Consider the following 27,013-nt stretch of genomic DNA (forward strand, 5'->3'; position numbering starts at 1 on the left):
ACAGAAGGCAAACTCGACAGTAGTAATTGAAGGACAATACCTTCAAATAAATCACATAAATACAACATGAGTACAATTTCCACAGCCACAATATGTATAGATATATACAGTATATAAGGTCAATTTACATTTTCAACATTCTGGTTCAATGGCACAAAAGCTTATTCCAGCAGAAACTCGTAAGACAATTTCAAAAAGCATCACACTGGCTGCAGTATCCATCAGCATAGTATAAAAAGTATCCCTATGACATATCTTTTGATTGAAAAGGCCCTGCTTGCACAAACCTGAGATATTGAATGCTTGCGTTAAACTGTGCAGACTGTATTCACTGCACTAGCATTAACTTAATTAGCCCTTTTAAATATTGAGTGGCCTTAAAAGTATTTCAGGAACCAGTTTATACTTAAACTTTATGACACAAAAAGTGATGCTCCTGATCACTGCTATACTTAGTATTCTTAGAAGAAAATTGATTTAAAAGTGCTTGAGGTAAGTACTATTTACTTTGGTATATATTTGTTGTTCCTTGGGAGTGGTAATGATATATATATATATATTTAACTACTAGTAAGCAGAGCAGTTGTTATATGAAGAAAAGTGAGACATTTAAGTAATCTCAGTAATCTCACATTTAAAAGCACATTCCATGGAGAAAGCAGGAAAGGAATAATAATAATATATGCATTGTGGGCAAATGAATGAAATTCCCACTTGGAATCAGAGCTTGCTAATGATCTCTTCAGACGCCAAAGAAAGTCACTGACAAATCCCACACATCTCCTATTAACAGCACACAAAGTTTCAGAAATCCTTTTCAGGCAAAAAGTGCAACTATTCCAATAATACAATGGTTTTCCACAGTCAAGTTCACAATTACTGAAAACAAGTCTGCCTTGGCCCTCTCGTTGGCCAAGTGACTAGAAAAATATCTACATCCTTTTATCCTGTATGGTCATCACTCCAGATCCATGTCTTTGGAGGTCTGTAAGTTTTCTATACCTGGAGTTTCTGTGAGATGATCAAGATAAAGTCCCTAAATAAATACGTAAATAACAGGAAATACTGATCCTTATATATTCTGAGTCTGTAGTGTAGCTTTTAGTCCAAAACAATTTGTTGTTAAATGTACAATCTGAAAAACAGTAATGAGTTAACGCCATAGTCATGGAACAACAGCTAAATAATTAGCAGCTCAGGTTAGGATGTTTTGGGGGTTTGTTCTCACACAACTCAAAGCAGGTCCCCATTTATTCCAGAATTACTTCCCCCTCCTTCTGCAGCTGCCAGCATGCCATGGAAATGGGAGTTTTCATTTGCCAGCAGAGTAGAGGGGGTGTCGAACTCCACAATCTATAACAAAACAGACAACAATGCTACCAGTGCATTTTTCTCGGGGGTTGGGGGGGAATTAATTAGTGGACCTGAATGTTGTGCAATTTGAGGGAAATAGATGAAGCTCCCCAGGATTGGCCTACCTCTCCCTGTTCCAGTACCAGCACCCTGTCACAGCCCAGGATAGTGTTGAGTCTGTGTGCAATCACCAGTGTGGTGCAGCTGCTGAAGGCCTGCTTTATGGTTTCCTGTATCAGCTGGCAAGTCTTAGCGTCAATGGCAGCCGTCGCCTCATCCAGTAGCAAGATCTGTAAGATCCGAGGCACCGACAACCAGGGTGTTTAGAACAAAGGAAGAAAGAGCAAGTTATCTTGTACTACATGCAGAGGATTAAAGTGATCCTTGGTTGCAACTTACCCCTACATTGAAGAAAACAAAATCAAGACATGCAACAGAAAGAGCTAGAAAGTCAGATATGTCAGTCATTTCCTGACCATCACAACCACTGCCATCTGTTTTTAAGCTATTAATTTCCCTTTACTGCTTCCAGTCTTCTGAACTATAAAGTCTACCACCTGCCCCTCTCATTTGGTCACAAGGTGGCACTGGTGGACCACTTTTACAGATTTTACAACACCTCACTCCACTACTACTGTTCTGTGACATTCGTTAGCTGCTGTTAACTTGTAATTATTATTAATAAATAAAACATAACATCAGTAACCATAACAACACAATACCCACTGGGCTGATAATCCTATCTGTTAATTTAATGTATTCATTTGTTTTGTGCCCAACACTCTACTTAAACATAACTCTGTCATTAGTGAAGTGCTTACTCTTTCGTTAGTGTTGACTCTACACGGACATGTAACTGAGACGAAGCTGTGTGTTCACACTGTGTACCTTGCTCTGTCTCAGCAGGGCTCTAGTCACGCACAGCAGCTGTCTCTCTCCCACGGAGAAGTTTTCTCCATTCTCTACCACCTCCGAGAGCAGGCCCTGGGGCAGCTGGGAAATCTGAGGGTCACAAACACAGAGCAGGTGACGCAGAAAGACACTAACATTACAACAGCTATATGAGGATTGTCCGAATCTATTTAGGAGTCTCAGATTCCTCAGTTGTTGTTTTCCATCTCAGCTCTCTCAGTAACACAATGGAGCTACATGTTTGCTTAATTGACTGATCCAAATGAGGCTTATGGATATCAAGAACTGACCACTAAATGCCCTGTAATCTTCCCAGAAATACAGCTTTGCTGTACCTCAACACTAAGAAGGGTTTAAATTCTGTGAGCAAATGTACAGTGATCCTTGCTCACATCTCGGTTAAAGGCTTAAGGATAATTCCACAGATCCTACCCACCTTCCACGGCACCAATTTATTTTACAGATCCTCTATTTCTGCACAAACATAAAGCCCTGGCCAGACTGCATCGGAAAAGCCATGACAGCCCCAGAGATTAATATCTGTTGCTTAGATTTATGACAAGACAAAACAAAATGTCATCCTTTAATAAGTGTGCCTTCTCTGTTTCCCTGTTAATCATTTTGTCTCCTCTTGGCCCTGCTGGAACTCTTTGTTGTGAGTCTGCTGTGACTTGATAAGTGCCCTGGTCTACAATGATAAATCCTGTCTTACAGCCATGTAGTCCTGTTATTTCGGACAACTAACCCCACACGCTTTAAGGCCAGTCTGTCTCTGTCCTGTACTTACAGTGTCCTTAATGTGTGTCTTCTCCAGCGCCTCCCAGATCTGGCAGTCTGAGGACTGATCCCATGGATCCAAATTCGACCTGGGAGAGCACAGAACAACAATATTATGTTAATGCAACCAGCAGCAGGATGGGAATAATACAACTACAAATAAGCCAGTGTTATCGAAGGGTGTTTCTCTGTTAAAATATCAGTTTTAAAACAATGTTTAAAATGGGCTGAAAATTGTGTCAAAAGGGGAGGTTTCAAGGGTCCAGTTAGAATGCATGCACTACTGGGAGACAACCCCACTGTGTGAGAGACTGAGGGAGTGTACCTGATTGTGCCAATGAACAGCACTGGCTCCTGGGGGATGATTGATAGCTTCGTCCTTAAGTCCTCCAAGCCAATGTGTGCTATATCAATTCCATCTATGGAGATGGAGCCCCCTGCCAGCTCCACCAGTCTAAAAAGAGAGATTCCCAGTGATGATTTACCTGGAGAGAAAGGGTTACAGCCCGAGTTATACCCATTTTTAACACAGTCAGGAGAGAAAGCAAAAGTTTTCATATTTGAAACTGTAACCTCCAGCTACCCTGGAAATGAATAGATGTATATTTGTTCACACTGTACAAGTTTGTATTTTTGTAATCTCTTTTAGTGTTTCAAATTAAAATGTCCAATTAAGTTATTGATTGATTTCCCTTTAAGAAGCACAGTCATTCTGAAATTAAAATGACTAAAGGTGTTTATGTATTCATTGTTTTGCTGATAGTAATCAGATGGTATTCAGAGATATTTCAAAGTCCAAAGGGGGTGAAAACTTCCTATAGGCACGGTATGTTGTATGCACTGGAAGTGGTTTGTGATAAAGGGTTAACTAGACTGAAATGACAGCTACCTGATCCAGTCCGTCCCACTATCCCGACACACTCCTTAGGGTTGATGGTGAAGGAAAGTTTCTTGAGTACCAGGGGCAGGTTGTCACGATAACGCAGCTCCACATTCTCAAACTGGATGCGTCCCTCCTTTGGCCAGCAGGGGCTCAGAGAGCAGGAGGCGGGGGTCTTTCTTGGCGCCTCTGTCTCTAGGTTCTGTGAGATGAGAGATAAAGATGGGTCAATAGACCTGATCTGGAAAAATGCTTTCATTTTGAATTCCCCAAATAACATTTAATGTTCTATGTGTGCTTTCCTGTGTATTGCAACGGTCTGTGCTGTTGGCAGTGTTGTATACTTTTGTTTTACAGATCTCTTTAGTGGCACAGAATCCATCCATTTTCTACCTTTATATAATGATTGATCCTCTCCACTGACGTAAATCTGGCCTCTGTCTCAGAAAACACGCGCACAGTGAACTGAAATAGGCCAGTCAGCTAGGAAGGAAACACATAGGGAAAGAGGCTTTTAGTAAATGCAAATCAATAGCCCTTTACGTGACTGCTATATAAAAAGTTAAAAAGCTGACGGCTTTCAATTTAATCATAACAATGCAGCATAGAATAAAAACAAATAAGTAAATCACCACATCAGAAGCTAAAGGAGTCCTATTAAGCTAACATATTATAATTATTACCTGTGGTTATTAGTCAAGATCCTAACTGATTGACTATGATTTGATTATTTTCGGGAAAATTTGCATTCTAGAGGGACATTTTTTACAACTTATCAGAGGCTATCGAAATGTGTGGATGTACAGTGAGGGGAAAAAGTATTTGATCCCCTGCTGATTTTGTACGTTTGCCCACTGACAAAGAAATGATCAGTCTATAATTTTAATGGTAGGTGTATTTTAACAGTGAGAGACAGAATAACAACAAAAAAATCCAGAAAAACGCATTTCAAAAAAGTTATAAATTGATTTGCATGTTAATGAGGGAAATAAGTATTTGATCCCCTATCAATCAGCAAGATTTCTGGCTCCCAGGTGTCTTTTATACAGGTAACAAGCTGAGATTAGGAGCACTCTCTTAAAGGGAGTGCTCCTAATCTCAGCTCATTACCTGTATAAAAGACACCTGTCCACAGAAGCAATCAATCAATCAGATTCCAAACTCTCCACCATGGCCAAGACCAAAGAGCTGTCCAAGGATGTCAGGGACAAGATTGTAGACCTACACAAGGCTGGAATGGGCTACAAGACCATCGCCAAGCAGCTTGGTGAGAAGGTGACAACAGTTGGTGCGATTATTCGCAAATGGAAGGAACACAAAATAACTGTCAGTCTCCCTCGGTCTGGGGCTCCATGCAAGATCTCACCTTGTGGAGTTTCAATGATCATGAGAACGGTGAGGAATCAGCCCAGAACTACACGGGAGGATCTTGTTAATGATCTCAAGGCAGCTGGGACCATAGTCACCAAGAAAACAATTGGTAACATACTAAGCCGTGAAGGACTGAAATCCTGCAGCGGCCGCAAGGTCCCCCTGCTCAAAAAAGCACATGTACAGGCCCGTCTGAAGTTTGCCAATGACAATGACCCAAAACACACAGCACCTTAATCCCATAGAAAATCTGTGGAGGGAGCTGAAGGTTCAAGTTGCCAAACGTCAGCCTCGAAACCTTAATGACTTGGAGAGGATCTGCAAACAGGAGTGGGACAAAATCCCTCCTGAGATGTGTGCAAACCTGGTGGTCAACTACAAGAAACGTCTGACCTCTGTGATTGCCAACAAGGGTTTTGCCACCAATTACTAAGTCGAAGGGGTCAAATACTTATTTCCCTCATTAACATGCAAATCAATTTATAACTTTTTTGAAATCTGTTTTTCTGTATTTTTTTGTTGTTATTCTGTCTCTCACTGTTAAAATACACTTACCATTAAAATTATAGACTGATCATTTCTTTGTCAGTGGGCAAACGTACAAAATCAGCAGAGGATCAAATACTTTTTTCCCTCACTGTATGAGGGGATGTTGAAGATGTGGATGTGGTGCACCACCACATCCACCGTACCGTACCTGCACCACAAACGAGATGGCCAGCCCAGCGTAGGCGGGGGGGATGCTCTTCTGCATCAGTACGATGAACAGGGCTACTATGGTGATGAGAGAGATGCTGATCAGGTCCATATGTACAGTCAGCCAGCGGATGCCACAGCTGAACAGGTAGTTAGTGGCCTGCTCCGTGTCCAGCAGCTCCTGGTACCTGACAATGAAATAAGGCCCAACACGCTGAGGATCAAGGATCAGGCAAACAGTTGGAAACTCTGGGAATCTGAGCAACGTGGGAAGTTGTATAAAGCTGTGTATATGGTTCTATAATTTGGGATTTAGGAGGATTTCCTTTAATGTGCGGGAAGAGGTTAAAAAATACAGGCAAATAAAAAAGTCTATTTCCCACTGTTTTCATCACCTAAAGGTTCTGTAGGTTTTGGGAATTTGTATGTGGTGTAAGTAGCCACAAATGAAGATGAGGGGGAAAACACTGGTAAAAATGTGTAAGCTAAGTACAGGCAACACGCAAAGAAGACAAGAGTCCATAGTTCTCTTTGTCCTCACCTCCATAAAAAGTCTTGTCCCCTCCCATATGCGTGGATGGTAGACAATCCTTGCATGCTGCAGGTGATGTGGGAGGTAAAGGGAGACTGACTGATGTTGTTCAGTCGCTTCACCTCACGAATCAGTACCCTGTGGAGAGGAGAGAGACTGGCTGAGTGTGTTATGGCTTATGGCTACTTAGACACTGCGCATTATTAAACAATGAATGTAATGCCTGGAAAGGCAAAAACTTAACAGTGATGCAGGAACACATAAGACTTAAGACAAAAAAATTGTTTCATGTTATCATTTAAAAGCAGATTTATATTTAAAAAAAAAAGCAAATATGGACTATAAACCTGTACTTGGGTGAAAAAAAAAATTAAGAGAAAATGTATAACATTCCTAAACCAATATAAAAAAAAATCCCAGCTCTCATTAATTGACTGGCTTCATACACACAACCTTCTCACTTAAAACAAAAAAGTTTCTTCTGGTTCAAAATATGAGACAATATGAGGATTTTGATCAAGCAAGTTAATACATTTCACAATGAAAATGCAGTTGAGAGACACTCTGATTGTATTGTATAACCAGACAGTAGCTTCCAGTAGCCTGGAAGAATGTCTCCCTCGCTGTGCTGAACAAATCTTTCAGGTCTGTACATGATTTATCTGTACCTTCATGCGTTCAGTCACACAGTGGTTTTAAAGCACTAGTAACAGAACACTCAGAATTCTGCTATGTGGGGATACTTGGACAGTCATCTTGCAGTGCTTTTAGATGCAATAATTAAATTAACAGCACACTTTAATTATTTTAAGGCTATAAATGACCCCTGAGCAAAAAACACAAAGCATATTGGACTTGACATCATAACCCACACATGTAAAGGGACAGGTATTTTGTTGTGGCAGGACAGGCAAAGGTCACACAAAACTTGGGGCTTGGTCTTACCTGGAGATACGGTTGACCATGAAGAGGAAGGCACCAAGAGGCACGATGGACACCAGGAACCATGGGAAGACAGTGCTGATCACGGTCAAACAGAACACAACCAGGGACACGCTCTGTAAGAGCATCTCTGCCTGCAAGGGCAGACGCACATCCACTGAGGAAACAAGTAAGCACAAAACCATTAATACATCCAACTTTAAAGAACTGAGGAGTTGCTGGGGTCTGGGGGGTGGGTGGGACAGTGAGGCCTCACCTTCATCCATGTCTTTGGAAAAGCGGCTGAGGATGCGGCCGAGCGGAGTGGTTTCATGGAAGCTCATGGGACTGTGGAGAACTCGCTGTAACAGGAGTTTATGCAGAGTGTTGGCCGCTCGCAGGGTGCACTGGGAGGGAGACATCCTGAGCTGTGAGCTGTCTAAACATATATATATACACACACACACACATGTAACGATAATTACATCTCTTATCTAGATATGGACCAAGAAGAAAAGGTCAATATATGCATGCATTCCTAAAAAGCTTTTATTGTGGACCGTTGCAAAAGATTGTGAGCAATTTGAAAGGTTTTCCAAGTGTTTAATCATGTTTTTTATGTTTTTGAAATTTTAGAAACACATACCATTTTATGGAATAATGAAAAAAATTTCCCTTTCTCACATGGTACCTCTGAAGTAAGATCAGTTTTCTCTGATGATTTAATAAATAAGAAAAAGAAAAAGAAAAAGAAAAACTTAAAAATATACGGGAAAATTCTATTTTGAATGCCCTTGTGGAATTATTTCTTACAAACAGACACACACACACATACACATTCTAATGCAATTACATGGGCTCAGTAAAGATAAATGGATTTAGCTTGTAGGCATTGCTTGCAAATTTTATTTCAATTATTGCAGCAGGGGAAAGGGATAAAAAGATGGAGATACTGTTTGGAAAACCTAGAATTGCAGAGACTTTTGTGTGTGTTATTGCTGGATACATTCAAACAGATTTTCTCCCCATAAAGCCTGGGGGTGTTACTGTCAGAAGATTGTGGATGTAGTACTGTAATAGGTTTGGGTATTAAGAAGTGGTGGTCTGAATTGAGCAGCAGGCCCAGCACACTACAATCCTCTTTAGAGTCTAAATACAGAATCAGAAAGGAAAATGATATTGTTTAACAGAACAAAAAACTTGAGGTGCATAAAAGACACAAGGTGGGTTCACACAATAACAAAATCTCATGATCTATCATCTGTACATACCACAAAAGCCACAGTTCAGAAGAGAATTTCTACAGTTTTCTACCTACTATTACCAGTTATTACCAGTCGGTCTGAAACAGTTGGTGGCAAGAAATGAAACTCATCCACTGCTCAGTGTCATACAGCTTGTACAAAGCACAGGGCGATTTAAATGCAATTCACTTTATAAGTGCAAGCAAAGCTGTCTCCATATTAACAAGTTCCTTCTTCTTGCTCATTGAAAGATGCAAATACATAAATAAATGTACAAACAGTAAAATATAAATAATGTAAATTAATAATAATGATTAGGAATATCTCTGTGAGTGTTGATTGCCTGCCACGGAGACAAAAAAGGAAACATTTTTCTACTGTGCACATCTCCATTTCTGGCACGCTGGGGAAAGGATGGCACTAAATGAAAGTGAACGGTAGCAGCTCTCGGTGTAAAAAGAGAAAGAAAAAGGTTTTCATTAGTATGAAACAGCAATGCGTTTCAGCTAAAATGACTTTGTCAAGGTATTGTCTGGGGAGCCAGACAAAGCCTTGAAAGCCAAAACACACTTTCATACTAATGAATAACACTATTATTTTTCTTTTACCTCGAGAGTTGCTCGGTATCTCTATAAGCAGAAGCAGAGAAAACGGCGGCATGCAAGTCTTTGAAAGTGACAGACGGACACAAAGGAGCTACCTTGACAAACACAACTCCTCGCAGTGCCTTCAGCAAGAGAACGGCCACCACGGACAGACCATACACAGTCGAGTAGTACATATAGTGAGGATTAAGCCTCATGTTGCCACTGTCCTCTGTCTGATTCCCTTGGAAAATGGACATGTTCTGAAGATAGAATGACAGACAGACAGAATCAGGTCAGAGCAAGATCATAAACCAAATCCAATAAGATATTTTATAAACAAACTGCAATTTGTTTGAATTAATTTTTAGTAAAATAGTTGCTCAGACAGATAAAAGCCTGCTCCCTAGCAGTCCACTCACCCCACTGCCCTGCCTGATCCAGTAACTCAGCCAGCAGTTACTGAAAGCAATACTGCCGGTGGTGAGCATGAAGAGGAGGATGTTGGCTAGGAAGGCCATGGAGCCCCCTGCTGCCCGTATATAAGCGCCATACACAGACCAGGACACCGCCCCAACACCCTTCTTCTCCATCATCATCATCGGCTGACCCGCTGGAGAGAGAGTAGGAGAGATGGAAGTCAATCATAGCTTCAAACACATGAAGCAAGTGCAAATGCCTTGAGGTTGGTCTTCTATGACCTGTGAGACGTGATGTGGCAAGCAGGCAACAGAACGTACCTTCTTTATTGCTGTCACTCGATTTGCTGCCTGTTGTGCTGGCTGTGGGAGTCAATTGGGAGCTCTCCTCTCCCGTATGCGGTATGTTTTTTATGTTCTTTTGCACCAGGTTCTAGAACACACAACCTCTGATTAGATGCTAAATGGGTCTTGCACTTCCATCTATACCAGAAGCAGAAGAGTACTCACATTCTCATTAAGTCATAATCTGGTAGTAGATTTTGTATAGTTTTGAATACATTAATAAATAAATGACTGTCTGACTGATTGAATGAATCAATACACTTATAAAAATTGATGATGCTGATCGCAATATATGTAGAAAATGTACTTTCAGAGTTAAATCTCTCTTACTTAGACAAGACAGTGGCATTTGAGCGCCACTGATTATTTTAAACTATGATGTAAAGCAGTAATAGAATTGTGTATAGAATAAAGTGATTTCAAAACTGGGATTTAGTAGCACAGTTCAGAATAAATATAACTCTTAGAGTACCCAGTAAACATAGGCTTTAGTTAAGATTAGGGAGGCTATTCTATAGATTTCAATTTATCAGGTTTAATTTTACATGGGTCTAGTTTTTTTATGTTGGCTAGGGTGGGGGTTAATGATGTTGTATGGGCCTAGTATAGGGCAGATAACCTATTGAAATAATACAATGGACAGTGGTGTGTATAGAGTCCGGTCTCTCCATTCAACAGTTCAGATTTAAGATTCTGATTATTTTTTAGGTGTTTGGTTTATACATTTTTAACCCTGTACGAAGTGAGGGTGATGTTTTCATTACACAGGTAATCTATTGATTTAATATCATTTAATATGTAATAAGCCACACCTACAATACATGTATGTATTGTGCGGCAAACCATTCTTTGATCAATTCCGTTTAGGAATTGAGTGAATTTAAATTATTAATTTTTTGTATTTTTTTTCCATTTGTAAACCTGATCATGCATGAAGGCACACAAATATGCCACAGCACACTGGTAGGAAACATTGTTTATACTGGGAATTGCTTCCTGAACATTTTTTTTTCTTTTTAATTGCTTTTCACAGAAACCAAGCTTCCCAGCGTCCCAGAATGACAGTGTCTCCTTACCTTTTGCTGCATGTAGTTGAAGAGCGTTGCGTACTCTCCGGCCTTGCCCATCAGCTCGGCATGTGTGCCTTGCTCTGCAATCTTCCCCTCTTTCATCAGCACCAACTCGTCACACTCTGCCAGGTACTGCCAGACACACACCACACAGATCAACTCCTCACTGTCTTTACTGTCATCTTAAGAGCAATCAGCCGTAGTACACTGCTTTTTGTCCTTTCTGTAAAGCTTCCATTCCTTGAATTTCTCAAGTCCCCAGGGAGCTCCAGTTTGTGTTTTTATAGCGTTATGGATAAAGCGTCCTCATAACCCTGCTATTCAACACCACTCGAGGGCTTAAAGTGCTTTATTCCCTGTTGAGAATACTGACTTTTGTCTTAAAAGTGGCTTAAGGAGGAGCAAAATATCCTACTTGACAGCACTTCATTTATACAAGATTTATAAGATTTAACGCTTGCTTATACTGCATATGCTCATGTTCGCTTGCATGAGCGAGGCTTTAATTTGCAGCAGAAGTAATTACAAAGCGCTGTATGATAAAAATGGATATTGAAACTCCAGTCTAAGTCAGAGCAGAGCCAATAGCAGCCACAGACTGCATCCTACCTGCAGCTGGTGTGTGATGAACAGCACAGTCCTTCCCTGGGCTGCACCACGAATGGCCTTGTGGAACAGGTGCGCCCCAACGTGTGCATCCACCGCACTGAGGGGGTCATCCAGGAGGAGGAGAGGGTGATCGCTGTACAGAGCCCTGGCCAAGCTGATGCGCTGGCGCTGACCCCCGCTGAGGTTGACTCCCCGTTCTCCAATCTGAAACACACCATTGGTATCTAGTGCACATTCACTACATTTGGACAGCATCGCATGCTTGCACAACACACAGGAAGTTTGCTGGAGGTCTCAGAAGAGTGCATATTAAAAAACCTTGCTGTTAAAAGTACTTCTAGAGAGCAAAAGTGGAACCAGTTCAAATTTTGGTAGATAAAGGTGTATTAAATGTGAGATTACCTCGGTCATATCTCCATGAGGCAGCTCGGCAATGTCAATGTTCAAGCTGCAGGCCTCAAGGACCGCCTTGTACCTGGGAGAGAGAGAGAGAGAGAGAGAGGGTTGAAGACAGTAAAAAGAAGATTGAGAGCAGTAATAAAACATCTAAAATATGAGTGAAATATCCTAAAGATAGATTTTAGTGAATCGGATTGCCAAAGATATCTGATTTGCTTACTTCGCCTCATTATACTTCTTTCCGAACAAGATGTTCTCCTTCAGTGACTCATTCAAGATCCAGGCCTGCTGGGCCACATAGCCAAACTCCCCTCTCACTGCAATGGAGCCTTCCAGTAGAATCATCTAGAGAGATGAGTTAGACAAGGACTGAACCACTAGTTAAAAATGACTGGGAAAACAAAGAAAACTGGGAGCAAGTCAACTACATTATTATTATTATTATTATTATTACTATTATTATTATTATTATTATTATTTATTTATTTGTTTGTTTGTTTGTTTGTTTGTTTGTTTATTATCCAGGGTGACTTACAAAATATAAGCGCAGTACAAAGTACAAAAAGTGCAAAAATACAGTGCAGTTCAGGGCATAAAACATTACAAATTCCAATTTACACAAGTGTATACAATATATGAGGTCTTACATCCTAGATTGTAAGAGCTGAGAGCAGACAAGATGTTAGGTCACAGTCAAGGGCCAAGGGAAAGGGAGTATAGGGGAAATCAAAATAACAATACGAGTACTAGTAACGCAAGGCAAGTAGTATGATGAAATGTTGTTTCATCATTGGGGGACTTCAATAGTGTGATTTTGAAACAGAAGTCCAGGTTAGGTGGGAGTTGCCTCATAAAGAAGGATGGAACATAAAGTAGGGCAGGGGATTTGATGAGAAGGGGAAGAGACTGACCTGTCCCAACAGAGCAGACAGAAGGGAGCTCTTCCCACTGCCAACACAGCCACAGATACCCAGCAGCGTGCCCTGCAGAGACAGCACACAATCCTCTATCTTTCACTGTACTCATCCTTAAACACGATAAGCACACAAAATAACTGTACAGGCTATCTGTACATGAAATAAATCACCTGGTTCAATTTAAAACAGATCATGCTTTTTCATAGGGTGTGAAGTAGCGGATAAGGGGTTAGGCATATTTAGTTTGCCATCAGTGAACATCAAACACTCAATCAAGCACTAAGGACAACTTACAATTAGTTACAAGCATAGCACACTCCAGAGGGAGACAGACATAAACATTGTGGAAACAAACAAGCCTTTTTAATTCTTTACAGGCTCATTTTCTATGATTTACAAAGAAGAACAATAAGCTGGGATGATTGGAATCAAACTTTCTTTGCTGTGTGGGAGGTTGTCAAGAGAAGTGACACACGGTACAGGCACAGTCAGTTCCCTACATAGACATGTTTTGCCACAGTTCCAGTACAGTGTCTTATAAAGTGAAAGACTCAGAGTGGCATCAGTACCTTTTTGACTCGCAGATCAATGTGGTGAAGTGTCTCACTGTTCTGATCATTGTCCTGTTTCAGCAGCTCCCCCGCACTATCTTTCTGCTCCCCAGTCGCTATGTAAAGGCTCAGCTTCTCCTTGCTCAGCAACTCCTTGATCCCCTTCGCTTTGTGCTTCTTCGCCACTGAGCTAGTGTTGTCCGCCCAGCTCTCCCAGGCCAGTGTGGCACCCCGGAACTCCACCACATTCCCAGGATCCTCCAGTTTCTCTGATACTCCCACCCGCTCCGGCATCATGAAAAGCCTCTGAGTGCATACATAAATAACGCATTAATACACAAGATCTACCTACATCACAAGATCTACCAGTACATGGGGCAGCTGTACTTGCAGGTGAACAAGGAAACATTTTAGTGTCTTACAGCAGCTTTCCAAATATGGCAGGACCTTCAAGAACAAGCAGATACAAGAAATTCTTTATTCATATTAAATTGGCATAGGTGTCAGGGATGATTCACAGTAGATTTGAAAGAAGAAAAACTAGTTTATATCTGTTGTGTATAAATAAATATCAGCAAACTTAAAAAAGAAGGAAACTTTGCCCTAGGCTTTAACCAAAAAAACGTAGTAATACATCTCTTTGTTCTTTTTTAAGTTTTCCCATTGTTTCGTGATTTTTCATAGAGCTCCATATCAGACCTCACCTCAAATCGTTTGACAGCCACGCTAGCTTCAGACAGAGTACGAACAGCCAAGGGTGTGACCTTGAGGGTAAAGGTCATGCAATTGAAGACGGCAACAATGGTAAAAGCCTGTGGAAGGACAATAGCAGAGGTACAGGTGAGTCTTAGAGGTCTGAGCTTTCAAGTATTGTAGCACAATCCTAGCATAAGAGGACATATCATTTAGACGTTTTGTACCATGTAATGCTTTCCTGTAATGCTAATTTAACTGGATTGAAATAATCAGCATACCAAGACACCCCACATCTCTGCTGTGACCTGTAATTGAACCTGACTGAGAAAGCCTGCTACAAAAACAGGCAAATGAAATAACGCATACAATGCATAAAAACATAATAAATGTTATAAACATTGGCCTCCCCTGTGGAGAGCTGTCTCCCCAACTGTTGGAGAGAAATTAGCCTACCTGTGCCGCACTGAGGTCATAACCCAGGGCCATGTGTAGGGTGAATGTGCACACACTGGCGATCACCGTGACAATAGGAGCAACGCCTGCTGTGAAGCTCTGGACATAGCCGGCTCGCTCCAAAATCTGATGCTCCTCTGACCGGATATCTGAGCGAGAGAAGATGGTATGACACATATTCAGACTTTATAACTGTGAAAGAAGAAAACTTGGTGAATGTGCAGACAGAGTAAATCCCATCCCTCGGTTGTGCCCTTTTGTGTTCTGATTTTGTCGACACACAAACTGACTCAGAGACACATTCAGTTTTGCCTCTTTCTGTCGGCTTGTTTTTTGAAGACACAGAGCTCTTCTCAGAGGCCAACTGTTTTGGCACGGAAACATTTAATTACTTCTACCCTAGCCTTGTTACAGTCTCCGATCATGTAGGTGCTTCTAAATTCTGTTACTCTCTTTCTGTGAAGATGTTTCTTCTCTGAACACAGTTGTCTGATATTTGATGGAGAGGCTAAACCTGTGCACAAATTAAAACCTCTTGACTGAAGATGAAAATAGTTGAGCTATGCCTCCTCTAAACTGAAGGAATGATTCAGTAACTGTTAACCTTCAATTACGACTCCAAAGATATTGTAAAGCATTCTGTGTCAATTTATGCATAGCAGGTGTTTTTTTTTTATATATATATATATACAGTGCATCCGGAAAGTATTCACAGCGCTTCACTTTTTCCACATTTTGTTATGTTACAGCCTTATTCCAAAATTGACTAAATTCATTATTTTCATCAGTTCTACAAACAATACCCCATAATGACAACGTGAAAGAAGTTTGTTTGAAATCTTTGCAAATTTATTAAAAATAAAAAACAAAAAAGTACATGTACATAAGTATTCACAGCCTTTGCCATGACACTCAAAATTGAGCTCAGGTGCATCCTGTTTCCACTGATCATCCTTGAGATGTTTCTACAACTTGATTGGAGTCCACCTGTGGTAAATTCAGTTGAAGGGTACAGAAACATTTCTGCAGCATCGAAGGTCCCAATGAGCACAGTGGCCTCCATCATCCGTAAATGGAAGAAGTTTGGAACCACCAGGACTCTTCCTAGATCTGGCCGCCCAGCCAAACTGAGCGGGGGAGAAGGGCCTTAGTCAGGGAGGTGACCAAGAACCCGATGGTCCCTCTGACAGAGCTCCAGCGTGTCTCTGTGGAGAGAGGACAACCGTCCAGAAGAACAAACATCTCTGTAGCACTCCACCAATCAGGCCTGTATGGTAGAGTGGCCAGACGGAAGCCACTCCTCAGTAAAAGACACATGACTGCCCGCCTGGAGTTTGCCAAAAGGATTCTCTGGTCTGATGAAACAAAGATTGAACTCTTTGGCCTGAATGGCAACCGTCATGTCTGGAGGAAACCAGGCACCGCTCATCACCTGGCCAATACCATCCCTACAGTGAAGCATGGTGGTGGCATTTTTCAGCGGCAGGAGCTGGGAGACTAGTCGGGATCGAGGGAAAGATGAATGCAGCAATGTACAGAGACATCCTTGATGAAAACTTGCATCAGAGCGCTCTGGACCTCAGACTGGGGCAAAGGTGCATCTTCCAACAGGACAACGACCCTAAGCACAAGCCAAGATAACAAAGGAGTGGCTACAGGACAACTCTGTGAATGTCCTTGAGTGGCCCAGCTAGAGGCCAGACTTGAACCCAATTGAACATCTCTGGAGAGATCTGAAAATGGCTGTGCACCGATGCTCCCCATCCAACCTGATGGAGCTTGAGAGGTCCTGCAAAGAAGGATGGGAGAAACTGCCCAAAAATAGGTGTGCCAAGCTTGTAGCATCATACTCAAAAATACTTGAGGCTGTAATTGGTGCCAAAGGTGCTTCAACAAAGTATTGAGCAAAGGCTGTGAATACTTATGTACATGTGCTTTTTTTGTTTTTTATTTTTAATAAATTTGTAAAGATTTCAAACAAACTTCTTTCACGTTGTCATTATGGGGTATTGTTTGTAGAACTGATGAAAATAATGAATTTAGTCAATTTTGGAATAAGGCTGTTACATAACAAAATGTGGAAAAAGTGAAGCGCTGTGAATACTTTCCGGATGCACTGTATCTAATCACCGATCAGCCATAACATTATGACCACTGACAGGTGAAGTGAATTACACTGATAATCTCGTTATCATGGCACCTGTCAGTGGGTGGGATATATTAGGCAGCAAGTGAACATTTTGTCCTCAAAGTTGATGTGTTAGAAGCAGGAAAAATGGGCAAGCGTAAGGGTCTGAGCGACTTTGACAAGGGTCAAATTGTGATGGCTAGATGACTGGGTCAGAGCATCTCCAAAACTGCAGCTCTTGTGGGGTGTTCCCGGTCTGCAGTGGTCAGTACCTATCAAAAGTGGTCCAAGGAAGGAAAAGCAGTGAACCGGCGACAGGGTTATGGGCGGCCAAGGCTCATTGATGCATGTGGGGAGCGAAGGCTGTGTGGTTCGATCCAACAGACAAGCTACTGTAGCTCAAACTGCTGAAAAAGTTCATGCTGGTTCTGATAGAAAGGTGTCAGAACACACACCGATCCATGGAGGCCCCACCTCGCAACTTACAGGACTTAAAGGATCTGCTGCTAACGTCTTGGTGCCAGATACCACAGCACACCTTCAGAGGTCTAGTGGAGTCCACGCCTCGACGTGTCAGGGCTGTTTTGGCGGCAAAACAGGGACCTACACAATATTAGGCAAGTGGTCATAATGTTATGGCTGATCGGTGTGTATATATATATATATATATATATATATATAGGTTTCCCATTGATGGTTATTCATTAAAGCCAATGTCTAAGCTGCAAGTTAACAGGCTTAATGGTTTGTCAAACTGGTAAAAGACTGCTCATTTAATTGGTACTATGTTCTGAAGCATCTTAGGAACCTTATCTGTGGTGAATGGACTCCTTTAATGTGTGTTAGTTTACTTAATCACTCCAGGGCTCAGTGGTAAAAAGTGTCAGGAGATTTAAGCACTCACGTTTTCAACACAGCCTTTAAGCCTAGAATGGTAGAGCAGTCAGGTTAGCACTAGGGAAAAATATAAGAATGTGAAGCTCATTCAAATTCAAATTACAATACCAGCACAGCAACAGAGAAGTGTGCATGATGGCTCTGGAAAAGTAAATATGTTGGAATGTCTATACTGTACTGTACGCACTGAGGTGTGTATATTAAAAAGCGAGATCTGATAGACACTTTGTATGTGTGTGGGGGGGGGGGAGGAGAAACTGCCTTCAAAAGCATATATTTCAACCTGAGCTGTCAAGAAAGGAAGAGGACAAAGTGATTCTTCATAAAAAAAATAGACAAAGCCATGGAAGACTGCTTTTTGAGTTGATATAGGCTACCTTACATAAATTAGTATTGTGCTCAGCTCAGAAAAGCACTAAGGTTTAAGGAATAAATAAAGCAAGTCTTAAAAAGCATAAAACTTCAGTGATGTCACAAGGTCTCTCTCACCTACTGAGATTGTGTTCAGAAGCTTGCAATAATAAAAAGGGCAGTAAATAAATCAATAAATCAAGTATCTGACATGCTATTAACTTTCTGCTAGTGTGTACAGTGTGTCCAGCATGCTTTGTGGTGCTGAGTATGTTACACAGAGGAAGTCGGTGACTCACTGTGCAGGTTGCGAGCAAAGGCAGTTTCCCAGCAGTACATCTTAATGAACTTGACACAGCCAAGAATTTCGCTCATAAGCCGAACACGCCAATCCGTCACTGCCACACACTTTCGCCGGAAGTAGCCAGACAGCTGGGAAGCAACCATCTGACAGAGAGAGAGAAGGAGACAGAAAACATAAGAATGTGAAAATACACATAGGGTGACAAGAATACATTTTGCTGAGGGAGAGGCTATGTCAAAAATATATGACCAGGTGGGCTCTTGTCTCTATAGAAATGAACCTGTGAGGTAGAAAAAAAAATTGAAAGAGAGAAAGTTTTCTTTAATTAAGTATGAAAATAGCATTATTTCAATTTATACCCACGCACTTACTGTCATACTGAGTGATTTATATAATACATTTGTCACAACATCTTGTCTTCAACAAGATTTATTTTAACATCAAATGCTTAAAAAAAAGGTTATATATCAGAACTTGAATACAGTTAGTGTCCTTTATTCTGATGAATGATCCTGCACTCCAGGCTATCCCAGAGGAACAGATCCTGCTGGTTTCATAGATCTAAAATCTGTTGCCTTCAAAAGATCTCAGAAAGATGGGAATTGTAGTTTAATTGTTAAATTAAGTAGTTACAAAATCTGTCTGGAACAATAACAAGAAGCATCTGAAGCCCTTTGAGGCTGAGACTTTGGGCATCCCTGGTGCAAACACTAAAATATGTATTTGCTTAATTCAGCCTGTTGTAACCCTCTAGACTAAAGCTGCCAATAATTAAAAGAGACTGCTTGAACTGCACATCCCAAGGACTGGAGACCTACAGCCGTAGGTCATTTTTCAGCACCACAAATCACGCAGCCAGTTACGGTGATATCCAGTTGGTACAAGGTTAGTCTGGATGCGGATCATACCATAGTGGGGTGAAAGAGGATGACAACGGATGAGCCTATCAGCGCAGTGGGTCCCAGGAAGATAGCAGTATAGCACAGACCAAGGAGAGCCTCCAGTGGTCCTCCTGCCAACAAACACCCCACTGTGGCAGCCTCATAAAGCCTTTGCCCATCATTTGTGCACATATTCACTAGCTGAGGATAGAAAAACAGGAGGTTACACAATTGAACACCAAAAAAAACATCAGCAACACTAAAGCAGAAAGAAATCCAAATAGTTTGTGGCAATTATTATTATTTTTATTTTTTGGCTTTACGTAACTTATTGTATAAATGAACTCCTCATATCCAAATGAAGCAGTATATCAGCACTCACCTCCCCAATGCTAGTGTCCTTGGTGCTTCTGAGACGCAGAATTTTCCTAAAGGCGAAGGTGAGCATTGCCCCCCGAATGCGGGCGGCAGTGCGAAAGTTCAAGGCCCACATGAGGGCATAGGACCAGGAGCGGATCAGCTCCATCAGGAAAATCCCCACCACCAGTGCCAGGCCGTAGCCCAGGTCAGAATCGCTGCTCTGAGAGTACTCCAGCAGAGCTCTAACGAACACAGCCTGGCAAACACGACAGAGGGGATGGGGGTTGTGAGAGAAAGCTATGTTTATACAGTATAACCACTCAGTAGTATAACACTGTATTGTGCCATATCTACTGGTAAAATAGTACTTAGGATCTCAAGGCAGCACAGGCTTAAGCACAATCTTCAATCTTTAGTGACTGGCTTTCCTGTGATGAAAAGCCTAAGAGCCATATCAACCAATCAGAAATGGCTTTCATTGCTATATTCTAATACCTAATTGGCTGTAAAATTCAATCTGGTGCAGATAAGGTTTTTGGCATCCTTTGTACTTTTATTTTGAACAGAGAGACCATTTCCAATATGATGGCATGGAACAGCCAGGCTTTCAAAATGTCAGGTGATTTATTTAAAAAAATAAGATGACATCACGGGCCAACTAAAAGCCACAATGCACACAGAAAATGTATTGCAGTACATCTGGAAACTCACTATCTTGTCTTGTTTCAATAAAGCTACAAGTTTACTTTCTAGACTTCATTTATTCATAATGTATTCATATCTAATGTTGTATAGACACCAAAGCTTCAAAGTGTACTGGTATAGAAGTTAAATTATTAAATTATATTGTTTTCTGAGTTATAGGTTCAAAGTTTTGTAGCAGCTAAACAATAACATTATAGAAATGCAGAATGTTGACAGTTATTAACAATGAATACACATGTACTTATATGAAAAATTATGCATGGAAACCTGGCATAAATCTGCAGATAAGAGTCTAGAAAAATACAGTACATGAAGTAACCTCTAGGAGAAAAAAGGGAAAAGATTAAAAATTACAGGCCCAATGAAGCCTGCTATAATGGTAACCAGCAGGACTGTGATGGACATAAGCATTCGGGTCTGACAGAACCTCCAAAGGACTCTGGTCAGCAAAATCTTCTTTAGACCCATCAGTTTCACCTCCTCGTCCCACAGACGCTCCAGCCTGGCTCAGAGATGCAGAGAAAGAGAGAGAGGGAGAGAGAGAGAAAGAAAGAAAGAAAGAAAGAAAGAAAGAAAGAAAGAAAGAAATGTAGCAAGTGGCAGGGTCAGTTAAACACACACTCTTCAGACACAAAGTCAGATCTCCCCTGTGTTAGAGCTAGAAACAGGCAATAAGAGAGGGATTTTTATGCATTCCACCTTTTCCACATTTTTCAAATCTGGCGATGAGAAGCTGATTGTTTCAATGTCCAATATCTAGAACCAAACATATTTTTGCAGAGAAAGAAAATAAATGAAAAAGAGAGGGAACAAACAAAAAGTTACGGTTAAATTTGACCTATAAAATGTAATAATCTGACGGAGAGAAACCATGTGTGCTTTTTTAAGACTGTTGCTGTACTGTATTAAAAAATGCCATCACAAGTAGGGACCAACAAGTCCCAATCCCAAGTCACATGCAGTGCATGTGCAATTTTATCCTTTAAATGTTTTTCATTGTCTCTAAAAAATCTAAAAAAACTGTTATTTCATTGACTAAGCCTGGTGACATTTTAGTCAGGGTTAGGTTAGTTCCCCAATAAACAACAGGGTTGCATTTCCACTTTGTAAAGTAAGTCATGTTAAATTTAGGATTCACCAATTCAACAGGATCATAAACTGATTAAAGTACAATCAATAAATCATAAAATGAATAAACACATGCTGAAAAGTTTTCTGTTTTGACAGAACTCACTTATTATTCATACAACAAATCCTGGTGTTTTTCTGACAGACAGCTTTGCTTCCAAAACACCAAGTCCCATATCATATTAAATCCAGAACTTTAATACCACACACAATATCTTTCAATAGTTCCAGTCAAAACACCTTGCTTATATGAAACAATCACATGGGACAGCATTGGTGACATAACCGGTGTGTTGGAAAAGGAGACTGGAGGAGAGGCTAACTCACTCTCTAATCTCTAATCCTTGCTATTATTAAAAACAGTATGAACAATCCTTGCTCTATCCTTGACTCGAGAGAATCCATTATCAAAAGCAAGACACTGTGCAAGACCTGTGTTACCTGGAAAGCTCCTCTCTAACCTTTTCACCACTGAGATTGACTTCTTATGTAAAACGTCATTGTCATTTAATTTAATCCAACGTGTTTAAATCTCTTCAGTTGCACTAACCATATACTTCTGTTTGATGGTTTACAGTAGCAGAAACATAACATAGAACAAAGAAAAAAAAACTGTCTGGAGTCTTAGCTGTGGAAGCCATATCATAACACCATACCATCACATCTCATCCCTCCCGGGAAGCTCAATACGGGGATAGCGGAAAGACAGGGCCCTCCCTCAGCCCACCCCAGAGCTCCGCAGCTGTATGAGGTTGTCTCTTACCGTTCACAATTGGTTTCAGAGGCCTCGTGGCTGGACAATCCCCACACATCCTCTATCTCCAAGTTGGACATCTTGTAGGCCTTTAAGGCCAGCGGAGTAAGCCACTGCAGGGTCATAAAGGAGAGGAGCCCAGCATTGTCCACAGGGTGCTGGTGCCTGCAAGAAACCAGAACCGTCAGCCTAAAAAACTGTGGAAAGAATTTCTCTTTTTAATGTTCCAGACAAGGTTTCCTATCTGAAACAATAATATGTTTCCACAGTATAAGCTGGGTATGATTTAAAGTGACACGACAAATCAACAAATAAATACATGTAAATAACAAACAAACAAATAAATAAATAAACAGGCCATTGAAAAATGTTTTCAAAATAGATTTAATGATGCAGTCACAAAACTATTTCCAAGACTACCCCTTGATTAAAAGCAAGGCTCCTAAAGTTTCACCTAAATTAGGTCTCTGAGTGTTCTTGCCAACATTGGCAGTCAGAAAAGGACTGGCAATCCTGCATATAGACAAACCCTATCAAAGATGAATGTAGCATGATTTACAGCTCTGGAAAATATTAAGAGACCACTCCAAGTTCAGAAATCAATGTTATGTGGTCTCTTCATTTTTTCCAGAGCTGTACTTACACAGCAGTTTAAGCAGCAGGTACATCATGGAAATGTTGTTGCACAATAAAAGTGGGGACATGTTTGTCAGGGTGTGCATGTCTCACACCATATACAGAGTTTACAACTGAGGAGGTTCTCACAATCCACTCAGGACTGGGCTGCTGCTGTGGTACTACGTGCTAAAACAGGGGGTCAGGGGTGTTCAGAGGATGGACTCACATATCTCTCCAAACCTCAAGACCTTTTATAGGTATCATGCCCTTGACTAACAATTTATTTTTAAGATGTCAAACTTAAAAAAAAAAAACATCAAGTATATACTGTAGGACACGCCATATGCTGGAGCTATTAAAAGCAGGGCAGGGACTCACGCTTACTTGTGTGTGGTGCGGAAGGGCTTAAGCAGCTGCAGACTGTGGCGATATCTGTGCTTCCTCTTAACTCTGCACACCTCTTCCTCCTCCTCCTGGTCCTGTAGTGCCTGGGGGTCAGAGGTGTCTGTACTATACAGCGCCAAGCCCTCTGCATGGGCCGCTGACTCCAGAACATCAGGGTACTGAGGGGCACTCTGTCCCGGGAACACAAACACAGACGGGTGGGTATGGACTACAGAGTCCTGGACACCTCTTACAAGGGGTGTATTACATGACACAATTTCATAACTTGTATCTTCTGTACTTCTATATATATAATATTATATTCTATTTAAACTATTGTTACAACAAGATTGTGTAACCCATTTTTTAGAATAACGATTTAATTCAAGGCTATGGAGAGCAAAAGACAAATAAGTCGTCTGTGATAATGTATGAGTTAAGTAACCCAATTGACGTCAATATACTTGCTCAGCATCCATGGGAGTAATCTCCTGTATATTAGTAGTTGTTTTTTTTTTTTTTTTTTTACTTTTGACAAGTTTTCCCAAGCTCTTCCTTATTATTGAAAAAACGACTTTGGTATTAGTTTAATTAATTGGGTCGTGAGTGTTCTCCATCTGCCTACTGTGAGAGCGAATTTCAACCTATAATAATAATAATAATAATAATAATAAAAACAAACATAACATTTATTAAAAGACTGAATCAGTACTGTTTGATAACATTTAGGAAGTTTTCTATTTCTCTCAAATGTAAGGCTACAAGTACCTATCAAAGTCAATAATAAGGTGTCCGTTTCTATTTTCTGTACGTCATTAGGCTAATTCAGGCCCTGACGCAAAACATTTTGAGACAGAAGAGGAAACCAGCCAGCACGATTTGGCAGCCACCTGAATAAAACTTTATACTACCTATCATCTGAGCTACCCTGACAGGAACTGCAATTGGGAGGCAATGGAGACTGTGATTAACAGTCTGTTTTGTAAAAGGGGGGACTATCTGTCCCTGTTTCTTGAATTTTATTTTGTCACATTTCTGTGAATTAAATGACATTTAAAACTGCTGATTTTTCGTTTGTGATTTGTGTTGCAGTGCACTCTCCCCGTTCACTGCAACCTAATATGAATCCTATTTGTCCCAAAGCTCAGGATTTAATACCATAAACTATTTAACTAGAGTGAATCTCCAGCATGTTTACAAAGTATGGACTGTTTGTTTGGCAAACTAATCCTGTGAATGGACTTTCTTTCTTGCTGACTCACAACTCAGACTGAAGGGTGACTGAAACAACTGCTGGAAGGTCATGGGTGAGCAAGACTATAAACGGCTTATCTATTTAAAGGTGGCTTCTAACACCAAGGTTTCTCGAAGAACTCAACGGCAGATATCAGCTGTCTGTATCTCTCAAACAAATATCATGGATCCTACAGTGACATGGCAAGTGATATGGTCTGTAGTGCTCCTTGAGTTTACTGTCTTCAGCAATGCCTTGGACTGCAGCTAAATACTGACGGTCTTATTAGATAAGCCAAACGTTCTGATGTTCTGTGTCAGGTTATTGATACACACATGAAAGCAGCACAGAGATTAAGTTACAGAAAAAGTTTAGCAAGCTGCGGAGCTTTATCTGAATTAGTTTTCCCAATAACACTAAAGTTTCCAGTCTGGTATCTGGTGAGGACTGTACTCAGTACATTCTTAGAAAATGTATGCAAAGGAGACAAAATACTAATGATAATTCTATAAATAATAAAAGTAATCTCACATGTACATCAATTAACATTAGGAGAGATGAAGAATGCATGTGACAGGAACCACGTTTGTATAAAACAAAAATACAGCCTAAATACAACATGTAAAGTTGTTGGTCCCATCTTCATGACCTGAAATGATAGATCCCATACATTTTCCAAATATAGACAGTCGTTATCTGTGAGATCAGCTGCCCATGAAACTGGGTTTGCACAACTGAAATATTTCTGCATAAACTGTCTCAGGGAAGGTCATCTGTATGCTAGTCATTCTCACCAGGGTCTTGACCAGACACTCTCTCACACTCTCTCAAATCTTGAGACTTGAAATCCATAGATTAGGGCCTATAATGAATTTATTTCAATTGATTGATTTCCTGAACTTTAACTCATTAAAATCTCTGAAATTGTTGCATGTTGCATTCATAATTGTGTTCAGTGTACAAACAATACAAGCATTAATAATAATAATAATAATAATAATAATAATAATAATAATAATAATAATAATAATGACAGAAAGAGGAAGTCACTCACCATTATGCAGTCAGAGCTGGATGTAAAACTTTCTGATTCCTTGAAGTTACAACATCAAAAATGCTTCTGTATGACTGAAGGAAAGGTCCACTTGTGGTTACATAGTGAGTGCAGACTTTCGACTCCAATCAATGTATCTTTTCTCCACAAAAATATACCTATATAATGCAAAAAAACACTTTAAAAACGTTATCCATACCGAGTGCATTTGCAAAGAGTATCTTGTAACGTCATTAATTAATGCCAATTGAAAAGAGAATAGCACTGACACTCGCATGTACTCAGATTCTAATGGATGGCTGTGTTTTAGGGGGCGTGTGACTAAAGTCTTTACTTGTGCAGGTGGCCGGCCGGCTAGTAATTTATATCAGCCAGTTATCCTTGTCCTCACCGGATCCCCAATCAGCTTTGCGTCACTATCTGATACCCAATCAAACAGAAGCGTCTCCTGTCTCCAGGCTGCGGATTGACGCACATGGCCGAGCGCACATGGCTCTGTTGGTGCTGGATGCCCGGTTATATTTGGTTATATCACCTGCGCTTTCAAATCATCTGACGTTTCAGTTCAATTCAATGCAAGCTTTATTGGCATGACATTTGTAAACAAGCATTGCCAAAGAATGTGATGTAATTGATACATGTAAAGATAAAATAACGTAAAACAAAAAAATAGAATGAAAATAAATGCATAGATTAAACATCTATCTATGGGGCTTTTGTCCCAGACTGTATAGGTGGGGTTTGTTAGTGACCCCACACCTCACTCCCATAAAGGAGGATTGGCTGGATAATTGCTTGGAAAATGTTCAGCCAGATTTGTATGGGTATTTTTGTTTGGCTGAATTGTGTTTTCATGGCGTAGAAAACTCGATGTGCTTTTTCTTTTAGTGTGTTGGTGGCCTGATTGAAACTCCCTGAGGCGCTGAGGGTCAGGCCCAGGTAGCTGTAGCTGATGCTGTGCTGTAGCACCGAGCTGCCCAGCGTGAGGTGCTATCTGTGTCCCTGAGATCTGGCATTGTTCTGGAAAAACATAACTCTGATCTTGTCCAGGGCCCATTTCTGACAGTACTACTCCAGCAGGGCCAGGTTCTGCTGCAGCCCCTGCTCTGTGGGCTTCTCGGACTCTGAGCAAGATCATGTAAAACAACACGGTATTTTATTTGTATTTTATGTACACGTTTACAGGTTCAATTTTTTTTTCTTATCTTCCCTGCAGCAGCTTGTGTTACCATTATGTTGAGTGGTAATGTAGTTGCCTCGTCCCTATATATATACATTTCTTTCTTTGTTTTATATGTCAGCAAATGGGTATTATCTGTGTCCAGCTGTTTCATGTTTCATACACAGCCATTGAATGTGTTTCACTACTGAAATCACACATTTGGGTTCTGCTCCCCATTGTTTCATGCGTTCTAAAATAAATTGTCGGCCAGTTATTGGTCAATCATTGTCATCTCATTGAGGGTTAATGAGATCTCTCATTAAG

At 40.7% G+C, this 27,013-nt stretch overlaps 1 protein-coding gene across 2 annotated transcripts; it reads right to left on the reverse strand.

Annotated features, from left to right (window-relative positions):
- LOC136759878 (ATP-binding cassette sub-family C member 5) lies at window positions 1-25,843 on the reverse strand. 2 transcript variants are annotated; one of them, XM_066714980.1, is made up of 29 exons: window positions 25,528-25,843; window positions 23,240-23,430; window positions 22,247-22,402; window positions 20,710-20,857; window positions 19,673-19,906; window positions 19,318-19,491; window positions 18,405-18,552; window positions 14,730-14,878; window positions 14,285-14,392; window positions 13,599-13,886; window positions 13,024-13,095; window positions 12,333-12,457; window positions 12,116-12,188; window positions 11,714-11,917; window positions 11,111-11,236; window positions 10,011-10,122; window positions 9,693-9,883; window positions 9,387-9,533; window positions 7,720-7,849; window positions 7,467-7,620; window positions 6,531-6,659; window positions 5,991-6,177; window positions 4,316-4,405; window positions 3,932-4,124; window positions 3,368-3,527; window positions 3,053-3,131; window positions 2,242-2,355; window positions 1,479-1,643; window positions 1-1,353 (listed from the first exon to the last, which is right to left on the reverse strand). In XM_066714980.1, exons 1-29 carry the CDS (start codon window positions 25,528-25,530, stop codon window positions 1,234-1,236), a joined length of 4,170 nt encoding a protein of 1,389 aa, XP_066571077.1. In that variant the 5' UTR covers window positions 25,531-25,843; the 3' UTR covers window positions 1-1,233. The 2 variants fall into 2 exon arrangements, with proteins under 2 accessions (XP_066571077.1, XP_066571078.1); XM_066714981.1 differs by lacking the exon at window positions 1-1,353 and having other exon boundaries at window positions 1,553-1,643; window positions 2,175-2,355.
- Window positions 25,844-27,013: the final 1,170 nt, after the last annotated feature.

This window comes from Amia ocellicauda, chromosome 10 (genome assembly GCF_036373705.1).
Source record: "Amia ocellicauda isolate fAmiCal2 chromosome 10, fAmiCal2.hap1, whole genome shotgun sequence".
Taxonomy (NCBI): Eukaryota; Metazoa; Chordata; class Actinopteri; order Amiiformes; family Amiidae; genus Amia; species Amia ocellicauda.

What these genes read in the sequence shown, in the direction of transcription:
- LOC136759878 (XM_066714980.1), bottom strand. An exon ending in ATGGTCAACCGTATCTCCAG is followed by an intron (nt 6,660 to 7,466) that starts GTAAGACCAAGC and finishes TCCTCTCCACAG; the next exon opens with GGTACTGATTCGTGAGGTGA. An exon ending in AGACACACATTAAGGACACT is followed by an intron (nt 2,356 to 3,052) that starts GTAAGTACAGGA and finishes TGTGACCCTCAG; the next exon opens with ATTTCCCAGCTGCCCCAGGG.